This window comes from Serinus canaria, chromosome 1A (assembly GCF_022539315.1).
Source record: "Serinus canaria isolate serCan28SL12 chromosome 1A, serCan2020, whole genome shotgun sequence".
Lineage (NCBI taxonomy): Eukaryota > Metazoa > Chordata > Aves > Passeriformes > Fringillidae > Serinus > Serinus canaria.
Genome location: NC_066314.1, coordinates 43,563,270 through 43,584,642, shown reverse-complemented (window position 1 = coordinate 43,584,642; position 21,373 = coordinate 43,563,270). Strand labels below are relative to the sequence as shown.

Sequence of the window (21,373 nt, the reverse complement as noted above, 5' to 3'; positions counted from 1 at the left end):
AGAAGGCACTGGGACAAGATGGAGAGGTGGAGTGGACACAGGAGACGATAGGTACACATCCCTTGCTGGCCTGCCAGGGTTGGGAAAAGGCAGGAGAGACAAGACTGTCGAGCCATCGCCCGCAGTGTGCAGGGGGTGCGATGTCACCTGCCCTGCCCCTTGAGTCTCGATCCAGGCAGTCCTGGACTCCTCACTGCCAAGTCTTGGTAACTTTTCTCACCACACATCTTGTGACCTGTGTGAAATAAGGGAATGTCCGCAGACATTTCTATTATAAGGAGGCTTTTCTCCCTATCCTGAAGTTCTTTGTTTCTTGCTGACCTTCACGTGTAAGCAGTAGGCAATTGTTACAGGAATCTAGACTGTGCACACTGAAGGCCAAACCGCGGCGTCCCCACGGCAGCAGCAGACGCCCTTCAGCGGCCGCACGGAAGGCCGCAGGCGGATCCCGCTGCCGGTTCCGTTTCCGTCGCTGTCGCCGAGGGCGGCCGGGCGGGAGGCGGGGCGGCGGAGGCGGCGAAGGCCCGCCCCAAGATGGCCGAGTACGTGCAGGTGCTGAAGCGGGCGCTGAAGCACATCGGCAGCCACGGCGGCGCCAAAGGCGCATTCCTGCAGCTGCTCAGGTAACGCGGCACCGGCGCGGGCGGCGGGGCCTTCCCGCTGCGCCACCGCCGCCCCGCGGGGTCACCTTGAGGGGCGGCCGGGCGGGGCTGGGCGTGAGGGGGCGCTGCCTGAGGCGGGCGGTGCGGGGCCGGGCAGGCCTCGGGGGGAGCCCGCTCCGCCCCGCCTGCCCTGCGCTCCGCCGAGGGCGGCGTGTCCCGGTCGGCAGCGGCTGCTGGGCTCAGAGCGGTCCCCAGGCGAGGCTCGTGGCTGTTTTCTCTTCTGAGACACCTTGCAGGGCTCCTGGATGCTGAGCTGCCCGGGCCGGTTCTCCTGGTGTCCAGCCCCAGTCCGTAGTCCTGTTGCCGCAGCCGTGTGTCTGCTGTAGCTGCACTCAGTGCTTCTGTCTACACCGTCGTGCTCTGCGCTCTGGGTCACCTCAGGCTGGCAGTGGCTTTCTTGAACACTACAAATCTGAAAGCCGTGCATCTGCTGAAATCCCGTGGTCTAAAGCCAGAAAATTACTTCATCTGCCTTACTGGCTCTGTTTCTTCTAATTCGCTTCAAACTGCAGACCGCATCTGCTCTTTGGCAGTGGATTGTCACCGCTGACCTATGCTCAGATTTGGATGCCCTCCAGCCCCAGCAGTATTTAGTGCAAAATAAGTTGCAGCCTTTGTTTTCATTGATGTCTGAGTACTTTATTCCCCAACTACAGAACCTTGCACTTGTCCAAATTAAACTTTCTCCCGGTTTTTTTTTTTTCCCTCACTCACATCTCACCTCTTTCTTCTGACAATTCTTTTCAATTGTGATACAGCATGCTTGAAGCTGCTCCCAAATAGGAGCATCAGGTTTACAAAGGTACTCTTTTTTCATTCAGATCCTTGATGAAATGGAGGGTGGAAGTCTAAATGTGAGTGATCCAAATTCAGCAGTGTCAGTAACCTGTCTTATCTTTATAGTTAGTCCTGGAAAAGTATTAGGAAATTGATCTGTTTTGAAGAGTTAACCATAATATTTTACACTGGTGCTGATCAGGCCTCATCAGTATTTTCATATCATTATCATTTAGTCCCTGTTGAGCAGTAAGACAATACATGGTTTCCCTGGCTAGTGCTTTTCTGCTATTATAACTACTGTTTTGTGTCAGACACCTACCCCCCCTCCCTCCCCCAGCTTGTTACCTCCACTTTGTTTTCCTTCTCAGGCTGTAGCCATTACTCTGACAGCTCTCAAGAAGAAATGGAGCTGGGGAAATGAAAGTGTGGAACAGTTTGAGTGTTAGCTGTCATCAGAGTGTCTCTTCCTAAGCACAGCTGAATAAATGTCTCCTCAGAGATCTTTTGTCAATCTGAGATCTCAGGCTGTGTTCACAGCTTTCTACCTCACAGCAGAAGAGGGCAGGCAAGACTGGAGGCAGTACTGTCCTTTTTTTCCTCCAGAAGATTGAAGTTAGGTGTACTGGCTGGGGAGGCACAGCTGATCCTCATAACCACACCAACTGCAAACAGCTGCTGCCTCCTGCTCACCTTTCAAGCCATTAAGTCATCCCTCCCAGCTCAAGGAATAGGTGTGGTGTTTAAAGGAAGAGTTATAAGGGTGTTTTTTCTTGCAACAGTTGGTTTTAAGAAGTGATCACTGGTAACTGGAAAAAAAATTATTCACCCAAGTCAGGAGACTGTTTCTCTGAATTTCCGTGCTTTTCTCTATATGTTTTCCACTGAGGCAGATGCAGAAGATTTATATGCCATGAAGTCAAATTACTACGAGCCTTTGTGACTGGAAATGTTCTCCTTACTTAAAATTCAGTGAAATTGGTTGGAAAGTATACTCAGGAAGCCATAAGTATGTCTTAGTGTCTGATACTGGTATTCAGGGCATGAAGTCAGGACAAGGACATAACACTTGCGAGAAAGGGAGGGGAAAAAGGAAGGGAGAGCAGCAATGGAATGGCTCTTCTTTTTCTGAAGCTGGGAACTCAGGCTTGTATAGTTGAGCCAGAGATCTTTGAATGCTTCAGATGAATGTGTCAGAGGATTTCTCTGCCTGCCACCACAGAGGTTTAAAATGAATACTTGCTGGAATGATTGTCAATTTCATGCCCCCTGGGAGAAAAGATAACAAAAAAACTTCATCTGAGCACATTCCTCCTCTCACTTGGGATTAAGTTGAGAGCGTGCATAATACTACAAACAACTAAAACCTTTGAGAGGAAACTTTTCCCTATCTAGTGCTGCCTGGGATGAATGTCAGTAAAAAGAAAAGCAAAATTGCAAATATAGAGGGAGAAGAGCACTTTGATTAATTTTAAGGTTTTATCACTAGAATGTTAATCACAGACTCAGTTTAATGATTGATTTCTACAATAATGCTAAAATATGTTCTATATAAAAAGTTGAAACTCACATATACCTTATCTGGGTCAGTGTAAGTCTCACAGAGTTGCAGTGTGAATGCATGGATCTTTCACAATTATACAAAAGCAAGAAAGTAACAATTATAGTTTAGGGCTTAGCATGTATTTCCTTGGCAAGCAGCTGCAATGGCCTAAAATATTATTACTCTTTCACTCTTGGAGGTTACTGCCTACACAGACGTGTGAGGTCTCTTGTGCTGCTTCAGTGGTGGCCACTTGCAATGGCAATTCAGGCTGAAATAGTAGCTGCTAATATTTGAGAAGGATGGCAACATTTCCTACTGAGTGGATCAACGTGTGCCTCTGGGACTCCCACAGTATTTAAGATTTTGTGGGCGTTACATTGTTACCTTGTAGAGTTACTTTATCTTCTACTATAATGATCTCCTAAATAAGTGACAGTCCCCAAAAGCCTTTTTCTACGGCTTTTATCATCCTGTCAGTGGGGGGCACATTAGTTGCAGGAATTGGTGATTGTTTTGCAATCCATAAGTTTGAATAGTTTGGGGTTTTTTTAGTGTCTTTGCATAGATGTATACAGATTTTTACTAACCCTGAAGAAACCCCTGTCACAATTTCATTCTGAGAGGACACCAACTGAAACTGTTGTTTTGATAATTCACAGGGTCAATGATTTGAAGACTGGCAATCTGATAGGAATTGACAAATATGGAAACAAATACTACGAAGACAAAAGAAACTTCTTTGGTATGTGTGCTAATGTGAATTCCTCCCAGCCAACTGTGCAGCTCCCACATAGCTTGTGTGCTTTCTGCTAGTGAAATGCAACTTCTTGCCTGCCTGACTTCCCTGCACTTGTCTCGTGTGAGTCTTAGACTTAGAGAAATGCTTTGACAGCTTCTGTTTCTCTGTTGCATCCCTCAATTCATTTGAAAACACAGTCTATCTGAAACAATGAATATGGGATAAATATAAGCCAGTCATCTGGTCTCTGTGTAGGTAAAGCTATATGATAATGTGATTGAGAGTTGAATTTGGTCCTTGACCTAAATGCTGATAGTTTAACAGATGGGGAAAGAAGGAGAACTACATTTAAAACTGCCTCACAGCTTTACTTACTTGTATGACCACTTCAGGGCGAAGAGCAGAGGTTGGCTTAAAATTACTATTACCTTAAGTAATGGGATTTTAAATCAAGCTTCTTGAGTACTTAAAAAGACAGCACCTAAAGCAACACAGGTGACACATAAGCAATTGACACACTGGTCAGGCCAAGCTAACTGCAGGTTAACTTTGAGTGTAACCAGGGAAAGCACTTACTGGTTAACATTGCTTGGTAGTTTTGTGTAGCTGAAATTTAGTTTATTCTTAGGTTATCAGTGGCAGTGTCTTTTGGAAAAGAGTCCTCATAACAGAGAAAAAAAAACTCCAAACCTGTTTCTCTGTCTGAAAATTTGATAAGTTCTTATTTCCCATTATTTACACAATAGCCAATATTTCCTACCTTGTGAGAGTGTTAGATTCAGTCATCTAATACTACATGAAAATATAGAAGTCTTGGAAAATAGAAGCTTTGCTGGTTTAAAAATAAGTGCCCATTGTGGTAGATACTATAACTCAAAATGTTTTTCCTTGGTTCCTGAATTCTTTCCTTTATAAGCAAATAATTTATTCTTTTGAGCTAATATGATATTTCTGTTTGATTACTTCAGGTCGGCACAGATGGGTTGTATATACTGAGGAAATGAATGGCAAAAATACCTTTTGGGAAGTTGATGGAAGCATGGTGCCCCCTGAATGGTAAACTATTTAGCTTAATAATGTGAACAGATACCAATTGTGTAATTGCTTGATATTTTCTTATATTACAAAGTTGAAGATTAAAAAAAAAGTTTTCATGGTTGTAGCTGTCTTGTCTATGACCAGATGATTTCAGACTCATCACTTCTAATATTGAACTGCATTCATGTTTATTGCTTGCTGTCCTGGCAGAGGCACTCACTGCTTTTTGGACTGAGAAAAGCATTTTGCCAGCCAGATTGAGCAGGTAAAAACAGTCTTCTAATTTTCTTTATTACTTGTAATTCCCTGTTAATGGTTTGGCAAGGCCTTGGGCCACCAGAAGTAAAATATTTATTTCCGTCATAAGCAAGAACCTAAGGAACATATGGCAATGGTGGAACAACATTCCTTAACCCGCAGCCACTAACAGCATAATTGTTTCAATTTATATACACTGATGTGGTAGTAAACATTAAAGTGCCAGGATACTCCATATGTTGACTGCTACTTGACTATTAATTTTTATTGAGGTTTTGTTTTCTATTAATGCATTTCAGTAATAATTCTGTACAGCCTTGAGTTCCAGGAGGTCTCTGGCCACAGCTCTTGACCCCTTTTTTTGTTTTCCTAGAAAGCTCACACCATGAAAGTACTAGTGCATACTGGTAAAAAAATCTCTATGTAGTTCTTAAGGAGCAGGAGTAGCACTTCATCCACAAAGCAGCAAAAGGTGACATCAAGAGAGAAGTGTTAGGGTAGACTGAGACAACACTGGTTTCTATTACTCCTGTGACAAATGTTCTGTGCCAAGGCTGGGATTGATCATAAAATCTCCTAAACTGTGGCTCTCACTGGAACATTTGAGGAGTGTGTGAGTAGACTCTCTAGCTGGTCAATTTTGTTTCAAGCTCTCCCAGCCTTATATTATTATGTTTAATGTGGTTAATGCTTTTTTCTATCTTATTTGGGGAGAACTGAATGCCATTGTTTTTGGAAGTGACATTAGAATCTCCCACACCAGGATGTGCCTTTCTCTCTGCATAACTGTTGTTTGGTTCTGGCTGTTATCCACTATTAGACAGTGCTAGGTTTTAAGATTTTCTTTATTTTGAGGCACAGATTTTGTTTCACAGAGGTTTTGGGTTTTATTTTGGTTTTTTTTTCTTTGCTTGTGTTTATGGGATATTTGTTGCCTCTTTACAGACCTCAAAGAAACCCCTAAAGGGTTTCTTCCTAAGAATCAAAGTGATGTTTCAAGGGTTAAGTAGCTTGTTTACTTCACAGAAATTAATGAGGTAGAAAAACTTGTTTTCCTATCAATGTGGAAAAAATTCCTTTAAAAGAAGCAGTAAAGATTTCATTATTTTCAAGACTGGTAAGTGTAATGAGGCACAAAAGGGTGAACAGTCTTGTGTTCCAAGTTGTGCAGTACCAGTCAGGTTTGTGGATTTGGGGATTTTTGGGGCTGGGGTGATAAGGAGGGGGATGGTGTTTCTTGCTGATAAATTTGTTTGTCCCATGATAACGTGTTAATTCTTATGTAGGAATCCTAGTTTTGTGACACATCTAAATCACTGATGTGTATTGCCATACAGACATCTTTAAAAATAGAAATATTTTCACTGGGAATAAATGCTGGCTTTTAAGACTTTTTAAAAATTTTTATCTGGTGCTATACTGCCTTAAATTTTTAACATGGCATAGAGTTCTGAATTGAGACTGACAATATTTTGTACAACCTGCTGTCAGTGTAACACTAGAATTGTGCAACAGGTAATGAGTGGTTATTTTGGACCCAGAAATTTGTTGGAAATAAATTAAACTGTGTGAAATTACTTATACTAACAAAGAAACTAATTAATCCATAGTATAATAGTAGGATACATGTTTGCCATTCCTTGGCTCAGCTGGGAAGTATTTAAAGTGCTGCTGTTAGAGGTGGGTGTGATCTGAATGCTTCTTCTAAACACTGATGTTTTTACTCTGGAATTCAGTTAATTTAGCTCAGCTCAATGAAGTTCTGTGGGTATGCAGTTTTATCCTCTTGCTGTAAGTTTTGTGCCTTCAGGGTTGTAGAATGTGAATGATTGTTCAAGTACAATCAAGTGAAGCTCATGCATGATGAATTGGAAAAAAGCATTTTGGTATGTTGAAAAGTTCTGGAAACAACTGGAAGAAAATACTACCCTTTACCTTCTCTCAGATACTAGAGAAAAAGAAAAAGCAGCAAGAAAATCACCTTATATGTAATAACATTTTTATACCACTTTAGCAGCTACTGAGTATTTTCAGTGTTCTGAAATAATTGATGTAATATCTTCTGACAACGGATCTGCTGAAATGGTACAGTCTAAAGGAAATCAGGGTGTTGTTTTGACATTATGTCTACACTCCAGGGAATCGAGACTGTTGCTTTTAAGAAATGTTTCCACACTAGAATATGTAGGCTTGTGGTTTATTCTGATTTAGTTGTTATTTATGTTGGTACCTATTTTGTTGGAGAAAAGTTAATTAGGTTTTTTAAAAAATTCTTTAATACTTGCCTTGGGAATGACAAATATTAATCTTCTTGTAATGCTTTACAAGATATTTTGACTTTTTTTTTTCCCCTACACAAATGAATCTTTTTCACTTTTAGACAGTGAGTGAAACCAAATACTTATTTTGTCTCTTCCTAGTCAGTGTTGTTTTGCAGGAACTCAGTGCTTCCATTTTTGAGCACACAGATCGGGTGTGTTCTGTGAAGGTATAAACAATAGAAGTTAAATCCGTTTATAGCAATGTCTGTGGGGACTCTGGTTTGTGTTTTCATGGATGTCTCCATTGCAGCATCACTAATCCTTGGCCTATGTTTAAGCTATTTGTTTATTGTATTTCTGGTGTAATGTACCTCGGTTTGCATTTTGGCCAAATACTTTGAACAAACAAATTGACAAGTGGTGTAAGTGTACATACTCATTAAAAATAAATACTCTTTCAGTATGATCCTGTGGGAAAAGAAGAGCTGTAATTTCAGAATAGTTTTTCCTTTTGTAGGGGGCTCTTCATTTTGCCAGGACTGTCCCGTGTATTTGTGGTGTGTGTCCTGTACTTTGAGGTTAATTTTTTTATGATACAAATCCGACATCTTTGGAAGGAGCTCCAGGAGTGTTTACTTCATATAGTGAAGTATTGCAAATTTACCTTCAGTTTAGTAGTCTGCATCCTCTTTAGTTGATCTGACAGGGAGAAATGTAGCACCTCAGACTTAAAGTGCCAGCACACTAGAAAATGTAAGGAAATTTGCAATTCTCCTGTAAAAATGCTGCTTTTCAAGTTTGCCTTCAAAGAAAACAAACAGAAGGGTTGAACAGAAAAAGAGGGGATTGGAAAAACTTCCATCCTTCTAGTAGCTTCACAATAAATTTGTGGGGTTTTATAGCTCTATTAAATGCTAATTTGGTGTTTTCAGGTAAATTGGATGCCATCTCATTGCTGTGGTGTAGTAACTTGCATGAGAAATTAAAGTTATCTCCCATGGTAAACAAATAAACACATTTGTTATCCCTTTTTCCTTCTCTGCCCTATGACCTGAACCCACCTCTTAATTTCTCTTGTCTCATTGCAGCATGGTTAACGTGTGGCAAAAAGGGGCTGTTAACAAGTTGGCAAACATGGTGAGCTGGCACAGGCTGTGCCTGAACCTTGCAGATGCACATATGGTAGTGGCTGCTGAATTTGTGTAGCATCAGTTCTTGTTTGACAGCTTGTACATCACGTAATTGGCTCCAGTCCCTTGTAGCTTCAATTTGAAATCTACTTGCTTTTGAATATTTGTTAAAACTTTGGAAAAAAATCTACATAGTCTTGAGAGCTTTTGAAGATACTTTGAGGTGTCTTTTATCCATTCATGCAAGAAAAAGTGCAAAGGCTTTGCTGGCCTCAGTCTGCTTCCTCGTGACTGTTCACTGATTTTGGAAGCTTCTTCAGCCTCTTCAGAGCTGCTTGCATCATCCTGATTTTTCTGTGCTCTGTGCAAGTTGTCTGCTTCTTTGTAGGTTTTCAGTCATTAATTGCTTTTGAATCTTTTTTTTCTCCATGATGGATTTATAGGCAGAGTTTGTATAGAAATCTGGCCATCTGCAGGATGTTGTATCTCTTTATTCATGCTGTTCAATGTAGTGCATAAAAAGCTTTTCTTGAGCATCTGGGGGTAGAGTCTGAGATTTCAGAGCTTCGAACGATTCTTTGAGGCAGGTGTCAAGGGGAAAGTCTTCCCAAAATAAAGTTTTCAAGATTTTAAGTGGAGAGTGGGAGCTTTTGTTTGAGAGAACAGACTCTGCAAAGCAAAATGCTTTTGTAAGTCACATGTGCTTCTAAGGGGAATCTTTTGTGACCAGGTTAAGCCCTGAAACTCCTAAATATAAGCCTAATTCATAGTGGACTGATTATCTAAACAAACTTTTGAAATTTCTTCATGTTTTTCAATGCCTGTGACTGTACTGGCTTGTCTTGTCAGTGAGCAATTTTACTTTTACTTTCCAGTGACAAAATGTGATTCAAGGATTGGTTTTTCTGTTCTATTTAAATTTAAGCCTGGTTTCATGTTGATGTCATAGAAATCCAGAAAAATCTTAAACCCAAAGATATTAATTACTCAAAAATACTGTATTTTAAAAGATTTTATTGGTTTAGTCTTTAGAAGCTGCAAAAAAGTTTAAATGACAGGTGAAGCTACTCTGTTAAATGCTATTGTGAAACTTTTCTGATGTTTCAAGGAATGAATGTGTGACAATTCACTTGTAATGACAGAAGTAGCAGACATCACACAAGCTTGGAATGTAGCTGATTGTAGCTGAGCATTAATACAATTCTAGTGCTGTGCTTGCTGCAGCCTGTCTTTCAGGGCCTTTGTAACAGGATTTCTGTTTGACAAGTTTTTGTCTGTCCTGGTGGTGTGGCCTGGCTCTTGGGGAGCATGAGGATAGTGAGGCGTGATGACATTGCCTAAATAGGGATTTTTGTGCAGGATCCTTACCCTCTGTTACCAGGAGCATCACTAGGTGAACATTTGTGTGCTCTAAGTTGCCTATGTCATGGTTTAACCCCAGCCAGACTCCAAGCCCGAGAGTGCTGCTTGTTCACTCCCCCTCCAGTGGGACTGGGGAGAGAACTGGAAGGGAAAAGGCTAGAAAACTCACAGGTTGAGATAAGCCCAGTTCAACAGGGAGAGCAGAAGTTGCACAAAGGCAAAGCAAAACAAGAATTCATTCACTGCTTCCCATGGACAGGCAGGTGTTCAGCCATCTCCAGGAGAGCAGGGCTCCGTCACGCATAATGGTGACTTGGGAAGATAAATATCATCAGTCCAAACATCTCCTTCTACCTCCTTCTTTCCCCTACTTTATATCCTGAGCATGATGCCATGTGGTACAGAATATTCCTTTGGGCAGTTGGGGTCACCTGTTCTGACTGAGTCTCCTCCCAGTATCCCATACACCCCTAGTCTCCCTGACAGCATGGCAGTGCAGAAAGCAGAAAAGGCCTTGGCTCTGTGGAACACCTGCCCAGCAGTAACAGAAACATTTCTGTGTTATCAGCCCTGTGTTCAGCACAAACCCAAAACACAGCCCCATACCAGCCACTGTGAGGAAAATTAACTCTATCTTAGCCCAAAGCAGCACAGGCACATAAGAGTTAAATTTACTTTAGTAATATCCCTTGCACATTACAACAAGAGCCTTAATTTTTATTTTTAAAAAGAAAATTAACTCTGTCCTGGCCAAAGCCAGTATATGTTACAGTAAGCAATTTTGAAAAGCTGGGGCTCCTCTGGAGTGATACTGCAAAGCATTTTGGAATGCAGTCCTTGAGTCAGTATAAGCAGAAGGGACTGTTCTTTTGCCCTCTCATGCCACAACTCTGTGTTAGCAATGGAGAGCTTGTTGGGTGTGAGCACAGGATCCCTCCTCTGTCAAGATAGCTTTTTTGCAGTGTTTCTGCTAACCTTGATGCAGGCTGTCATGAGGCCTCATGATACCTGAGGTGATGTGAAGCACAGAAGTACACAGAATTATTCTGACACGTGTGAATCGGGCAAGAGAGTTCGCCCAAGGTGAGACCTTTGTGTGGTGTGGCCAGGGCATTTCAGAGGCTGGTTAAAAACACCAGGGTTAAAACTGAGCAAGATCTGATCCTGTATCATCAGGCCACATCGTGATAGTAGTGCTATGGGCCCACCTTTATCCAGACAGAAATTGTTAGCCATTTATCTTTTTTTTTTTTTTCAGTAAAAGCAGTGCAAAATGTATACTTTGAATGAGACTAGATTTACAAATGAGGGTGGAGAGAGGAAGAGCATTATACTCTTGTGTGTAACTTCCAGACTCCAAAGTGGATAATTTTTCCCACAGGAAGTTGTTCTTTGCCTCTAAACAGTTTTTTCTTCTTAGTTTTAAATGGTCTTATGGTTCCATCTTATTTTATATTCAAGCCAGTTTCCAGGCAGCCCTTATTCCTACAATGTCTGGCTTTAATTTGGGGGTTTTGTTTGCTTTTTACTTCTAGAAAAAAAAAATTTAGGCTGATACTTTTTAAAGTGAAATTTTTGTACTAAAGTTATAGCAAAAGTTGTGAAATTTTTTTCTTTTTTTTTTTTTTTAAATACATGTCAGGAAGCAATTTGAAAAGATTACCAACCTTCTGTAGAGCTCTTTGGATTTAGAATATACCTGTCAGTCTATTTCTCACTTTTATCATGGTTTTGTTTTGCTGTATAAATGAAGTGCACTGGATTTGTTGCTAAGGGCTGAAGATGCAATTTTTTAGGTTTTCTAATAGAACTAGAAAAGAGGACTTCATATTTTTAGGTCAAGTCTTTGCAAAAGCTGATTAGCAGAAATCTCCTTAATTCTACCTCAGTAAAAAAATACATAAGCTTGCAAAAATGTCATAACCTTACTTTTGTCATAACTGCACACAGTATGAAGTACATGTAAACTGACAGATAATTAAAATGTAATTGATATTTGAAAGTTGCTTCAGGCACTGAAATAGAAAAGGGATGTAATCAATTCAGTTGGTCTGTGCTGCAGTGTTTGAGTAGATTGTTAGGGAAAATGCTTTGCTTGATCATGACTGTTGCTTGCACAGAGAAAGATTGACATTTAGTTCATAGGTAAAGGCTAATCACTGGAATCACTTGGTAATTACCTCATTACTGTTTGGTATTAATCATTGTGTTTCCAGGCAGTAAATATTTATGTGCTTGTTTTAGGTGTACTTACACCAATAATCTGTATCCCAGTGGCAGCCTCATGTATGCTTTGAAAGTGGCATTGAAATTGTTGTGCAGTGTAGGCTTCTGGTAATTGAAAACAAAACAAATCGCCATAACCTAACAAAGAAAAAGCCCAGGCAACAAAACCAAGCATCGTGGTTTTGTCATTTGTAGTGCCTGCCTTAACCTGGCTGCCTAGTGAAGGCTGCACAAACAAGTGACAACAAACTCTGCCCAAATACTGAGTGTACAAAGGAACAGGAAATTTGAACTTAGGTGTGCTTTCAGTTGGTTGGAGGCAGAACTGTTACTTATCAGTTATGCTTGTGAAACTAATTAAAGTCAATATCCTGTAGTCTCATTCAGAGTCACACTGGATTAAATTATATTTTTCCCCTTCTCAGAATAAATACTTAGTGTCTCTTCAGAGGAGGACCCGTGGGAGTCAGGAGATAGGCTTGGTAGACATCCTGTGATGTTCCTTAATAACAATGTGTCTTTTTCCTCTTAAGGCATGGCTGGCTGCACTCAATGACTGATGACCCTCCAACTACTCATCCACCAGTTGCTCGTAAATTTATCTGGGAGAACCATAAATTCAATGTGAGTGGCACTCCTGAGCAGTATGTGCCTTACTCTACTACTCGCAAGAAGATACACGAGTGGATCCCACCTAAACCAGCCAGCAAATAACAGCAGCAACAACGTGACTTGTCTAGCCTGGGCTTTCAGTGTAAATTGTGTTTTCACTGGTTTTCTTCGGAATAAAAGCCTCCTATAGTATTTGTAGTTTAATTTGTTGAATTTGGGGCAGGGAAACAAGTGAGAAAATTTTGGAATACATGATAAGTCTTAATCTCATCAAGATATTGTGCTTTTTCTCATATTGTCAGTGTCCTGTCTTCACATAAGCAGCTCTCTAACTCTTTTGAGCATAACCATTCCTGTGATAGTTACTCATATTTGTTTCATTCAGCAGAATATAAATATGCTTTTGAAATACAGATTTCTCATCTTTATCATCCTCCTTTTACTGTCTCTGCATGGTAGATAATGCACTCTTCATGTACTATTTGGGAAGCCATCTCTATAAATTTTTATAAAACAACTTAGTGTAGTTTGACCAGTCAGGATTACAGTTTTCATTCATAAAGTGTTCCTAAGTATGTGCATGAGTATGCAAAATGCATTGCTGTGTTCCAGCAATGAAACATAATATAAAACTTGTGAGGCTACATGAATCAAATGACATCTCACCCATCAGGGAACTCAGCCATAAGAAGAGGGCCCTCTGTCACAAAAATCTCTTTTGCTGTGCAGGATGTTCTCATAAGGGTTTGAGATGGACTGTTTGCTCTCTTGTGTCAAGATTTTTAAAGGTCTTTGGAAGTCCAATATTGCACACCTTTTTAGGAGGTAGAGAGGTAAAATGTGCCAGAACCCAGTCTCAAAAATGAGAAGGTGGCAAGTTCATGTTTGAAAGAGTTGATTGGGGCTGTGGCTTTTTTCTGTGTCTTGCTAATGGTTGACTTTTATCCCAGTCTGCTTATGTATTTTAGCCAAGTTTGCCCTCTCCAAGGCTTCCTGTACCTGATGCTCTACTCTGTGGATAACTGATGGGAGGTGTGCCCACCCAGCCTCTCATTCACCCCAGCATCTCAGCTGGTTGGGGAAGAAAAGGGAAACTTCATGGGTTGAGAAAGATGGGAAGAGTGCTTGCCAGTTACCATTGAGAGCAAAAGAGACTTTAATTTATTGCCAAATAAAACTGCATAGTAAGAAACAAAGTAAAACACCACCCTCCCTTCCTATTACTTCATTCCTGACTCCTCTGCCTCCCCCTCAGGGAATGGTGGTCAGTCTCTAACAGATGTTGTGGGCTCTGCTGTTCCTGCCCCTTCTTCAGCCTGGCTCCTCTTAATGAGCTGCGGTCCTTTTGAATAAAGCCAGTATGGGTTTTCCACAGGCTGAGAGTCCTGTTTGGGAAATGCCTGCTGGCTGCTGTGGATACCTCCTGGGGCTGCCAGGAATCTCAGCTCTGGCAGCACCTCCTCACCCTCCTCCCACTTTCAATTTGGTGTTCAGGTGACTGCTGTCCACTTCTTCCTTCCTTCCATCCTCTGCCTCTGCAATATTTTTTTTGCCCCACCTCAAATCCTGTTTCCCAGAGGTGCCCACGTTTGGCAGCCGGACTGAGCCCTGCCCTGTGCCACGTTGGCTGCATCCTCTCCCCACAGAGGCTCCTGCAGACCCCGCTGCCAGCCCTTGGCAATTACACTCAGTGTAATGACTTGCAGGAATGGTTGTTAAAGATGGCTGAGAAGGGGTTGGATGTATTACATGCTTGCAATTGCCTGTCAAGAAGAATTAACCTTTGCTCCCCAGTAGCCCCCAGACTGCACCACTGACTCCACACTGGCTGATTTTCCTTTGCATGCCCATCTGACTGGGTTACTTAACCCTCAGTTGTATCCTTCCTTATTACATCAAATTCTGGATTAATTGACTGTTTAGAGGTGGGGGTTTTAGCTTTAATTTCTTTTAATTAGTTCTACTCTTTAAATTAGTAGGAAGTAGCACCAACATCTCCTAACCTGTCTAATTAGAAAAGGATAATGTTTAATGTACTTTAGCCAGCAAAAGCACAGGGCACAGCTGAAAAGCAATTTGAACCATACTGAGTGGCAAAAGTGGAAAGGACTTGTTTAACATTTTTATCTTGATGGATTATTTGACCTTAGGAACAAAGTTTGCCCTGGTGCCAGTGGAGAGCTTCATCACTAACACTCATCTATACAAGTCCTGTGGGCTCAAGCACAGGTAGAGAAATTAACTCTTTTTTTTTTTTTTTTTTTTTGCCTCTATTCTCCTTAATGCGTTTTTTTACCAATTTCATTCCTCTTCCTTTGTCCTGTGGCTTTTTGGACTGCATCCTAAACACACATCAGGAGGTACATTTGGGAATGAGATTCTGTACTTAGGGATAGGAATTAACTCTTCCTACATGTTCCATGCTGAAAGAAGAGATCTCAGCCTGTTTGTCATTTTGCTGTCATCTGGATCAGAAATGTTGAGGTAGCAAACAGTTTTGAACAACTATGTGTGCAGCAGTGCTACACAGAAAGAAAAATTAGCATGTCCTCCTGGCCTGCAAGCAAGTCTAGGATTCAGTAGCTTGGTTTAGAAAATATCATCAATCCCATTTCTGGAGAGGACAGAAACCTGCTCATTCTGCTTTAACCAGCAAATGCTGGATTTTAAATGCAACATTTTAGTGACATGTCTTGTACCATTGCTCCTCCAAGGTAGATTGCACAAGGCACATACAGGAAATAAAGCATAAGCAGAAGAATCAGTGGTCTTCCTCTGGGCTTTCTGCAAATGCTTCTGCAATTCAGTCTTTTTATCCGCAACCTCATTCAGGTACGGAAGTTCACCTTTGCTCATGACATCTGCCTCAGTATCCAGGTTCAGTTGCTCTCTGGTCTGAATGATGTTTTGAATGCCAAGCTAGCCAAGGGTCACAGCAGTGTCTTTAAGCAAGTACAACTGAAGCACTGACAGAAATATTCCTCTTGCATGAAATGTGAGTTTTAAAAGAAACAAATTTCTGATATGGGAACAGACTCATTAAGAAGATAGGTACCTCTTCCAGGAGCAGCAGCTGAAACACACTTTTTATTTTGAAATTGTGCCTGTACCAGTAGCTTTCCACATCCCCAGGGTCCTGAGCAGCTCTTTGCTGTAGCTGCCTTGCAGGCTTTTGCTGTGCCCCCAGCACGCTCAGCCCAGCCCTGTGTGTTGGCACGGTGCCCTTCCCTCCATGGGGCTCTGCATCCTGCCTCCCTGCTGCCTCTCAGCTGAAACTGCTCAGGACATGTTGGAGCAGAGAACGGTGGTGAAAGAGCTTCAGGAGACCATCTCATAACCATTCCAGCTACAGCAAGAGGAGAAATCTTTGACAGGCAGGGACATCCTCGGGCATTTAAGGATGCTGAAAGGAGAGGGCAGGAGGCCTTGTCACTTCCCGTCCAACTAGTGCCATGCTACTGACTCCTGCACACTGTGCCCAGCTGGCTCCTTGAGGGCACACTGAGAGCACTCAAATATTCACCAACTCGTATTTCTATGTCATCTAACTTCAGGCTTCAGTTTTTGGGATGTTTCCTGCTAAAGCTGGTGTTGGGAAGCAGTCTTGATTGGAATTACAGGGGCAATTATTTTGAATAGAGCTGGAAGTCATCAGCCCCAAAACCTGAAGTATCTGTTTTCCACAGCTGTGATGCATTCAGAGTGAAACCTTTGGTTTACTAATTCTGTGGGGCCTGTTCTGGTGGCAGCTGGTGGGGAGAGAGGGAACAGATCTTGCTTTACTTAGAGGTTAAAACCTGCAAATCTAAAGGCTCTGCTTTCACATGCTGCTTACAAGGCCTGTACAAAAGCGGGAACTTCAAGGTGTGGGCGAAAGTGGCAGCCTTTAAATGGCACTGCAGGTTCCTCACACAAATCCCGCAGCAGGTGCTGGGCTGCACCAAGGGGAGCCTATCTCAGTGCAAGGTATCAGAGCAGCCCATGTCAGTGGGGAAGGGCCCAGCAGGTGTGGAGTCCTGGAGACCTGCTGGGCTTTGAACACCACCCTCTGGTTGCCAAGCAGAGCAAGGCTCTTGTGCCAAAGCTGATGCTGTCTTACATCCAGCATGGAGCCAGGAAGGGGAGTGCTTTGCTGTGTGCACCATACCCAGCTGCCAGCAGGACTGTGCTCAATCTGCAGAAGAAATCAGAGCTGCCAGAGACTTCCCTTTGCTGAAGAGCCAAAACCAGGTCTGGCTATTTCCTTATGTTTTTCAATCACTTGAACCCAAGCAATGTCACTTCCCATGCTGATGAATTTTGCAGGTGGTCTTAGCTTTGTTCACAGGCAACAAACATAAAGGGCAGAAATGAACCAGGATTTTGAGGGAAAAAACATTGTTTTTTTTAAATATGTCTTTTTAAATATGTATTACAATATACATATGTAATAATCATCTATTAGAGGGTTTGGTGCTTAAAGTCTTTTTGAAAAAGCACTTTAAGACTTTGATTTATACATCTCCTCTCTGCTTACAGGTTCTCACTAATGATTTCTTTGGTTTTAAGTATTATCAGAGTACAAAAAAATTAGAACATGAATACATGTACTCCAATCAAGATCTGTATATACAAATGGGCATGGGTAAATAGGTAGGAAAAGAAATACCACATTTAGAATCAAGATTATATTTAGGTGGAAATTTGCATTACAAAGTTTCCAACACAGAATGCTAAACTTTCTTAAAATCAAATTATATAGATATGTAATGCCAGTTTAAAACTCATATTCAAATCAAAATTTCTTGCTTGCTAATTAAAATCATTAATTTCTTCATTTAAATTTGTTTATCCTGCACTATAAACCAGGAAAGGCAGAAGAGATAAAGGAGGAATTTTTGTTTGAGTGCATGAGTGAAAATTAGTGGCTAATTTTTGCCTGGGAATTTAGAGCAGGAGCAATGATCATTGGACAGCTTCACAAATTGCTTCTAAAATCAAAATTGTTTTGGAATTTGTTCCCATTAAGAAGGATATGCAGAAAACTGAAATTTTAGGAGCCTAGCTTTTTCTTTATTTAAATTACCCCAAAACTACATTTTTATTTTAGTGTAATTTAATCTCTGAGACAACAACAGAGTTACAAAATCTATTTTGATTATATGTAGTATTATTAGCATCACTTAGATCACAGCTCAAAAGATTTTTGTTTTTCATTGATTTATACTGCTTGAATTCATATCTATTTCATTCTCTTTGTCTATGATGTAATTCCTTTTCCCACTCCTCTAATGGACTACTCAATTTTTCCCTGTGATATTTAAGTATTAGTTTTAGGGCTAGTGGTTGCAGGACTGTTTTATATCCTTCATAGCCCAAAGGATTTTTAGTTAATGGAATAACAATCTATCAAAACACAGCTTGAATGTAACAGATGAAGTCTCACATGGTCGAGCATTTAGACACAGGCCTATTAATAGTTTGTTTTTTGAGGGTAACCATCCATAAAAATCCAGTGAGGCAAAATTAAATTCAGCAATATGTGTGTGGCACTTTCCTTGTGTCTGGCAGTGGCCTGAGAAATCAAGAAAACCACAGCATGTTTTCATTTGAAGCAGCTGCATTAAAAAAAAGAGAGGATTTATTTACCTTGGATGTTGGGGAATTCGTGGATCTGCTTTGCTTTCCAAAAAAAAAAAAGATAAATGTATGAGCCTCAGACACACCTCACCAGCCTGCAACACAGCAGAAAGATCACTGTCGGCACAAGAAGGACATTTATGCTATTTGGCATATCTTCACTTGACCTTGAACATCTTCAGTCTGACCTCCACATCTCTCTGGCACCTGGCCTACAAGTGGCTTGGTCCACTCAGCACAGAGAGACAGAGACACCTCTGCCTCTGAAGGGGGACATCACCTCTGAATCTCAAACTGAGCCTTGGCACCATGAGTCTAAATCAGGTGCCCACTCTTGGCAGTGCTCTTGGCCTTCTGGGTATAGCAAAGCCTAATTTCTGGATGTCTGTGCCTCAGAGAGACCATTAATAATGTGAATCTAAAGCAGAAGAGCTAGTCTGGAAATAGAAACAGAGGTCAACAAGGGATTTGTGTTGCCTTTCTTCTGTTGCATGGACAGGGCAAGGTGCTGGTGGTACCAAGGGCTCTGCCCAGCACCTGGAAGTCATGGTGGCCATCTACCTCCAAAATCTGCCTGGCTTTCCTTTAACTCCTGCTATTTAGTTTGCATTCCCCTCCAGTGGAATCTGGTTGCATTTTAATTAATAAGATTTTTCAGTTTGGGTCTCTCTGTCCTGGAGTACTGTTGCTGTAAATACTGACAGCAAAAGTTAATTTGAAATCAACTTGAAACTCTTTCCAAAAGACTTCAAATGATAGACTTCAAATAATTTCTGATTGATTTTTTTCTGATTGATTTTTTCCTTCAAAAAATTCCTTATACAGCTGTTAGTCTTTGAGTTTTCAAAGCTTGAATTAACCATTGAAGTTTAGGATTTGAAAAGCAGCAACAGAAGCTGATATTTCCAGGATCACTTAAAACTGCAGCAAACAGCAGCATGACTTTTGACACATTTTAAAGGACAGAACTTGAGAGGGCAAAAATTAATTCAACGCCCAACTATCACTTGCTGTAACCAATTATGAGAACTGAATGAAGAATTAAATTGATGATGGATATTTTTCTTTGCACTCATCTAAGTGGGTTGCAAAACTGGCAGTCAATCTCAGGCAGGTGCATGTGTGGGTGCTCTAGGCTGGGGACCCAGCACTGGCTGCGGGCAGGGCTGTGCCTGCCCCGGGAAGGGCTGCTCAGGAGACTGCAGCCCTGGGCTCAGGACCAAGGCTGTCTGCTCTGCTCTTCTGCAGTTCTCTGGGGTTCTTTATATCTGTAACAACAAAACACAGGCACAGAGATTAATTCCAAATCTAACGCCCAGCTTTGCCCAGTGACTGGGGAGTTGTGTTACCCATTGCAGCTGAATCTGCATGCGCTGTCCCTGCTGTGGCTCACACAAGCCCACAGCAACCACTCCCCCACAAAGCACAGAGATGGGAAGTGGATACCTGACTCTGTTTACCCTTCACCCCCAACAAATCTGTCCTCCTGGCAAGGTGCCACCCTTTCACTTGGATCCAAACAATTGTTAGATCATCTATCAACTCTGTGCTAATAACAGCCTTCCTCCTCAGAGCTGGAAAGCTTCTCCAAAGCACAGTCCTCTCTGCTGCTTGCCACTCACCACTGCAGCTTACAAAAGAAAGGACAGCAAATAACTGCTGTGAAACTCACCCCTGTAACAGCCACCTTACCGCTACAGGGGGCTGGCAGTAGCCCTGCCACCTACTCACCTGTGCTATGGCTGCAGGCTTGTGTCTGGCACCTGAAGAAAAGCACAAACTGGTTTTCAAAAAGCAAACATCAAAACCAGCGAATGCGTCTATTGTGGTGAAGCACTGACTGGATGCTCCAAACCCAGCCTGTGAGGGCAATGATGTATCTGCAAAAGAAAATCAGTGAGCAGCAATTAACCCGTGTTGTAGAACTTGTCTAACTACTCTAAATAAACTTCGTTTCTTTTAACCCCAAGTGGGTTCTTATCTGTACTTGTAGCTCCTATTAATCAGGATTGTAATTGTTGTTTGTACTCAGCAACAGAGAAATGCAAGCCATGATTGACCATGCATTTGTCTAACTCCACTCTGGCCAGAGTGAGCACCCTCATGTCACAGCCCACGATTCCACAGTGTAATTACCTTCGTGCTCTGCAATTAACAAAATAGCATCTTGTTACAGAAAGATATTAAGGAAAAAAAACACTTGCATCACCCACCCTAAGCTACCTAGAATCAAGTGTTTAAAAGTACTTTAGACTAGCACTTGTGTGTTATTATTCATACAGGGCTTTAAGAGAAGAACACATCAGCAGGCATTTGGATAATTTCTGAGCTTGTCAGTGTTAACATGGAGCCATGAGTGAATTTGTAGGACTATTTTGTCCTCCTTTCTGTCCTCCCCTTTCTGTCCATCCCCTCTGCCTCAGTCAAAATAACATTTAAATAAGAATTATCAATTAAAATAAACTGTTCTAAGAAAGACAGTACCCTCCTAAATAGGTTTAATAAACACATGCTCCTTTATATAGGCATGTTACACAGGAATATTTATGCTTATCACATGAGTTTGCTTAAGCTTGTAAATGTCTTTTGGTAGCTATTTAGCTTTATGTATCTTAAGTCTACAGGGGACCCATTCTCACCTCCAGCATTGCCTGAAATTCCCACTTCTCTTATTTTAATCCCCAAAAGCCATGCCACAGTAGGTCAAGAAAGCCCTAGCCCATGGGTTGCATAAATGTTTTGTCTTTGCATTTTACTGAAGCCTCTAAGAGCACTGAAAAGCTTTTCACTCGCTGTGCTGGATAGTTCAATTTTTGCTGAGAAGCCCCATGGTGTTGAGAGCACTGTAGCAATAGCTGGTGAGATCCAAGAGCAAACTTTTCCATGCAGCTTGGTTTCTTCCCAGCAGGACATACTGCTGTTACAGCAATGACTGTAGCAGGCAGTGGGAGGCCAGTAGTGTAAACAGATTTTGTAGTTGAGGGCAAAGCAGGGGGAAGCTCTCTGCAGGGAATAGTTTTGCTTCTCTTGAACAGTCGATGAGCTTGTGTTATTACTCAGAGGTGCATCTGCACATCTTTCCTCCTTCCCTTCAGTTTTCTGCAGGCTATTGGCCACCTTCCATCCTGTGTTGCCTCATTCCA

At 41.6% G+C, this 21,373-nt stretch overlaps 1 protein-coding gene across 1 annotated transcript; it reads left to right on the top strand.

Annotated features, from left to right (window-relative positions):
• Positions 1-457: 457 nt before the first annotated feature.
• NDUFA12 (NADH:ubiquinone oxidoreductase subunit A12) lies at positions 458-12,803 on the top strand. Its single transcript, XM_009086660.4, has 4 exons — positions 458-623; positions 3,645-3,727; positions 4,693-4,780; positions 12,533-12,803. Exons 1-4 carry the CDS (start codon positions 535-537, stop codon positions 12,711-12,713), a joined length of 441 nt encoding a protein of 146 aa, XP_009084908.2. The 5' UTR covers positions 458-534; the 3' UTR covers positions 12,714-12,803.
• The last annotated feature ends 8,570 nt before the right edge of the window (positions 12,804-21,373 follow it).